At 36.1% G+C, this 6,000-nt stretch overlaps 1 protein-coding gene across 1 annotated transcript; it reads right to left on the bottom strand.

The window, feature by feature from the left end:
• Nucleotides 1-215: 215 nt before the first annotated feature.
• Nucleotides 216-2,413, bottom strand: Arl4 (ADP ribosylation factor-like 4). Its single transcript, XM_017171379.3, has 5 exons — nucleotides 2,257-2,413; nucleotides 2,069-2,188; nucleotides 1,909-2,006; nucleotides 1,745-1,847; nucleotides 216-854 (listed from the first exon to the last, which is right to left on the bottom strand). The coding sequence occupies exons 1-5, from the start codon at nucleotides 2,320-2,322 to the stop codon at nucleotides 348-350; spliced, it is 894 nt and encodes a 297-aa protein (XP_017026868.1). The 5' UTR covers nucleotides 2,323-2,413; the 3' UTR covers nucleotides 216-347.
• Nucleotides 2,414-6,000: the final 3,587 nt, after the last annotated feature.

The raw sequence follows: 6,000 nt of genomic DNA, 5'->3' as shown, positions 1-6,000 counted from the left end.
GTTTAATACTGTTTCCATTACCCAGCCTACGCCAGCTCCTATTACATTAAGTATCTAAAGAAATCCAGAAATGCAAAATTACCATTATTTTCCTTCAGATTCCTTCCCATCTAAAAAGTAGCATTTTGACACAAAACAAGAACTTACAAATTAATTAAACGATCGATTGGTTATAAATGGTAAATATTTTCCTCTGGGTAAAAAAGACAGATAAATGTATGTATATATATATATATATATATCTATATATATATATTTTTTTTTTTATTATTATTTAATTGTGCTAAATAAAAGTGATTTAACTCGACAGACAGTTAGGCACGATCTAAATAAATTTACTTTAACTATTACCTTCGATTTTTATGAGATTTGTTGAGTTTTCGTCGCTTTAAAATCATATCATACAGAGCGTCTAAGCCTTCTTGAAGGCCTTCGCCGGTTATGGCGCAAGTTGGTTGTATATACCATCCTCGAAATGTTGTATTAGAAGCTGTCTTATTATAATTATCTTGCTTAATATTTTGAAAGCATTTTTTTGTGCTTTCTTCTCCAGAATCTTTATACTTATGCGTATCGTATTGTAAAAATGCAGATGTGTTTTTTTCATCACTTTGATCGCTTAGATTAGGTTTTATGTGAACTGATAATGAACTTTCGGTAATACTTTGGTTTGACACGCTGCCGTTGATCAAGTTACTATTGCTTGATGATGAGCTACAACTATTTAACACAGATTTATTCGGAGGTGTTGCATAATTGTGAAGCTCGTTAAGGCCTAAAAGTTTTTCCAGCTCTTTGGCTCCGCATGCATTGGGCAGGTCTTGCTTATTTGCCAGTATTAGTACGGGTACACCCTTTAAATAAACGAACAATTTAGTTTTAAGCGTAATTTTTTTCTGTTCCATATTTTGAAATAGGGGAGGGGCAAATTTGATTTTGTGCTTCCTTTAATTCCGATCTTACATATGACATTTTTTGTATAAGCCAACAGAAATGGACAACTGTACGAATACCTGAAAACTATTCGGGACAGACTAAATTATTCTTTAAATTGGTCAAAACACCTCATAAAATAGGAGCGCTAAAATAGTACGCGACATATCGACGCATTTCCGCGAAAGTCGCTTTTTTTCGAAATTGAGATTTTAATGCAAAATTGTTAGGCACCTAATGGCTTACTACCATGTGAAATATTATAACTGAAATCCCTATAGTTTCGATAAAAATTAAGTTTCAATTTTATCGTTTGTTCAGTGCTTCCTAAGAGATCAAAATGCGTCGATATGATAGATTGCTGCTGGCGTATATCGATGGATGAAATCTCGAACAAAATAATCAAAGAGAAAAATGTAAACAAAGGACATTTCATTTATATGTCATGAATTCAGTAGAATCCTTAGTTATACTTTAATTTACTTAATTACTTATTATTTATAGATTTATTTATTTTATGGACGAAATATATTTAACAACCCGCTTTTTAAAAAACACGATGCGCGACAAAGGGTTAAAAAATAATTTTTTGGTGACATTCAAGAATGTCACGAATGGTTTTGAATACAGACTACTATTACTGAACATGCTGAACAGCCAATGTTTCATACGTACATATGTACAAAAATATGGACAAATATAAATAAAGATTCGTTCTAACTATATTATAAGCTTTTTAAAGCCCTTCCTTGATTCTTGTTGGGTGGTTCAAAACTATTTAAATTGAGTACAATTTATTTTAATCCGATACCTGATTATCTGGACATTTTGCTGTTCGCATTAATTCCATTTTTGCCTCTTCCATTCGCTCCGCGTCAACTGAATCGATAACAAACAAAATGCCATCAGTGCAGCTAAAAACACAGTTAAAACTTTAGAATGATATTTATATATATTATTTCGTTTTGTATGTACCGCGTGTAACTCCGCCAAAGTGGTCTCAGCTTTTCTTGTCCTCCAACATCCCAAACAAGAAAATGTACTCCTTTTGCTTTGCCAATAGTACCTTGAACCTTTTATAGAATTGGTAAATGTGTAACGTAATCATTAAACCAATGTTTAAGTCAATAAGAACCTTTTCGCAATTGAAGCCAATGGTAGGTACTGTATTTAAATACTGATCAAACTTGAGCCTATATAGTGCTGTTGTTTTTCCAGCAGAATCCAAGCCTAACATGACTACATGGAGAGTTCCCTTTAAATAAAAAATTGTATCTCTCTTGTTTCTTGTATATACAATTTTAAAGATTTCATTGGAATTACCTGCGATGGCAAGGCGTCCAATATATTTCCATTTTTCACCAAAGGCTTTACCATTGTAGCCCCCATCCTAAATATTATTTTTTACATTACTTCTACTAAATTGTTTTTTTTTTTCTTCTATAAAATCAGTATGACTGTGGTTGGTTTGTTTAAATATACCTTGTAAAAACATCGATATAGCATCTATGATTTTCTGGAAACATCGATTACCATAACTTGGAGAGAGTAAACCGCGTAGTAAGAGAAAACTAATACTGTCTTCCCACACAGCGCATTTGTGAGGAACGTTTGGGATTTTTCACAAATGTGAAACTCGTGTTCCCACACAACATTAAAGCGCATTTAGCATCCGAACAGCTGATCGATCAGCTGTGGCTCATGAAAACGTAAGCAAAGGCTGTCGAATTGGCAGTTGCAAATTTGAAATGGAGCATTTACCAACTATTTTGGCTGTTGTACAACAGCAAAAGGCACAGATTGCGTCAGAATTTATCCGCAATAAATTTAAATGAATTAAATGACAAGGAATTTTAGCTTTTCTAATGATTTTTCTCTAACAAAGAGCAAATTCCCCGAAGAGTGTCTATAGGTGGTATACGCATCCAAAATCTTTAATATAAGGTTAATATAAGGCGGTTTATATTAAATAGTAACAATTGGGGACATATTGGGGCAAGAATATACAGAAAAAACGCCAAGAACTATTTTGGGCATGCTTGTAGCTTTGGCGCCACGTTTTAAATTCCATATCTCATTTGTTCCTCGCCAAATTGTTTACATTTTCGTGGTGAATGGTCAAATTAAGAAGAAGAATCAGAGTTGCACCGAAGAACTATCGCCTAACTATCGCCAAACAAACCGTGGTTAGATTTTAATGCTGAACTAACGCCGGCCCATTTGGGAAAATGCGGAACTGCAAAACCTTATGGAGCATTTGTTTAACGGATGCTAAATGCGCTTTAATGTTGTGTGGGAAGACCCTATAAAATTCCTTGTCATTTAATTCATTTAAATTTAGGGCGGATAAATTCTGACGCAATCTGTGCTTTTGCGGTTGTACAACAGCCAAAATAGTTGGTAAATGCTCCATTTCAAATTTGAAACAGCCAATTCGACAGCCTTTGTTTACGTTTTCATGAGCCACAGCTGATCGATCAGCTGTTCGAAAGCGGATGCGCTTTAACGCAGCTCTGTGGGAACACGAGTTTCACTTTTTTAAAAATCCCAATCGTTCCGCACAAATGCGCCGTGTGGGAAGACAGTATAATCAATAACCATACAACATATAGACTGGTCATTTCATACAACGAAAATGGACACAAAAATTTCTTAGCGAGCGGTCCCATGTTAACTGTTTGCTGTTAGCGACAGACCGTCTGTTAGATTTTAGCTGTTAGCGACCCGTCCCATGTTAGCTGTCAGCTGTTAGCGTCAGGCCTTTACATGTATGCGTGTTCATGCATTCACGTACACGGGTGCATGTGTGCGATCGTTTCATTTCGGCCCAGCAAGAATATTTGGTCTTTTGCTACTTTTCGCGCCAGGTCCCTAACAATATGGGCATATTCTCTATTGGGTTAATGATACAAATAAGAATGTTATATGTTATAATACATTTCTTAATGTTTCAGCATACATTTCATATTTGTCTACAATTCAAATCAGTGGCAGCAGTGAAGTGTGTTGCATATATGTACATATATATTCGAATGAATAAAATTTCACCTACTGAGATAGGAACAGGGCATATTGCAGTCGGTGTCACTGTAAACAGAGACGGGCACGAGATCTAACGGTTTGGGTAGCAGCTCGGCCAAAAAAAAAAAAACAACAACAACAACCCCCAGCGTCTCGACGCGTTGCAGCACACAGAATGTGCAAGCGATCGCGAGCACCGACTGCAATATGCCCTGTTCCTATCTCAGTAGATGGATTGTTAGTCATTCGAATACATATGTACATATATGCAACACATTTCACTGCTGCCACTGATTTGAATTGTAAACAAATATGAAATGTATGCTGAAACATTAAGAAATGTATTATAACATATAACATTCTTATTTTTATCATTAACCCAATAGCGAATATGTCCATATTGTTAGGGTACCTAGCGCGAAAAGTAGCAAAAGACCAAATATTCTTGCTGGGCCGAAATGAAACGATCGCACACATGCACCCGTGTACGTGAATGCATGAACACGCATACATGTAAAGGCCTGACGCTAACAGCTGACAGCTAACATGGGACGGGTCGCTAACAGCTAAAATCTAACAGACGGTCTGTCACTAACAGCAAACAGTTAACATGGGACCGTTCGCTAAGAAATTTTTGTGTCCATTTTCGTTGTATGAAATGACCAGTCTATATGTTGTATGGTTAGTGGTATAATGCAGTTTTCAATGATGGCTTTAATTAGCCACTTCATTAGAGCCTTGAAAGAGACAACTATATACATACATCAGTTATTTTTCGTAATCCAGTAACCTTTAAAATAATTTTTTAACTACTAATACCTACAAATTTTATAATTGCTATCAAAGAAAATTTATTTAAATTAAACATTTTCCTTTTCCTTATTTCCCAATATTTTTTCAGTGAGAAACAAGCATTTGCAACAAGCCATTGAAATTCCCATGGCAAGACCATTTTGAGTTTCGACCTTTAAGCCTAGTACTCTGACGACGAAAATCCACTGTAATACTGTCTTCCCACACAGCGCATTTGTGAGGAACGTTTGGGATTTTTCACAAATGTGAAACTCGTGTTCCCACACAACATTAAAGCGCATTTAGCATCCGAACAGCTGATCGATCAGCTGTGGCTCATGAAAACGTAAACAAAGGCTGTCGAATTGGCAGTTGCAAATTTGAAATGGAGCATTTACCAACTATTTTGGCTGTTGTACAACCGCAAAAGCACAGATTGCGTCAGAATTTATCCGCAATAAATTTAAATGAATTAAACGACAAGGAATTTTAGCTTTTCTAATGATTTTTCTCTAACAAAGAGCAAATTCCCCGAAGAGTGTCTATAGGTGGTATAGGCATCCAAAATCATTAAAATAAGGTAGAGGTAGGCGGTTTATATTAAATAGTAACAATTGGGGACATATTGGGGAAAGAATATACAGAAAAAACGCCAACATCTACTTTGGGCATGCTTGTAGCTTTGGCGCCACATTTTAAATTCCATATCTCATTTGTTTCTCGCCAAGTGTGTATACACTTTCGTAGTGATGGTCAAATTTTCAGAGTTGCACCGAAGAACTATCGCCTAACTATCGCTAAACAAACCGTGGTTAGATTTTAATGCTGAACTAACGCCGGCCCATTTGGGAAAATTCGGAACGGCAAAACCTTATGGAGCATTTGTTCAACGGATGCTAAATGCGCTTTAATGTTGTGTGGGAAGACCCTATAACATGTGATAGCAGAATAGCTGTATATTTTGCTCGGTAGCCAGTGCGACCAAAAAAATAAAGGAAAAGCCATGAAGCGCCATGAAAATGTCCCTTTCATGGCGTTTAATACTGTCTTCCCACACAACGCATTTGTGAGGAATGTTTATGATTTTTAAAAGCGCATTCACCGTCCGAACAGCTGATCGATCAGCTGTGGCTCATGAAAAATTAAACAAAGGCTGTCAAATTAGCTTTTGCAAAATTAAAATGGAGCATTTACCAACTGTTTTGGCTGTTGTACAAAAGCAAAAGAACGGATTGCGTCAGATTTTATCCGCAC

Source organism: Drosophila kikkawai, chromosome 4 (assembly GCF_030179895.1).
Source record: "Drosophila kikkawai strain 14028-0561.14 chromosome 4, DkikHiC1v2, whole genome shotgun sequence".
Classification (NCBI taxonomy): domain Eukaryota; kingdom Metazoa; phylum Arthropoda; class Insecta; order Diptera; family Drosophilidae; genus Drosophila; species Drosophila kikkawai.
This window is presented reverse-complemented; position numbering and strand designations above follow the sequence as displayed.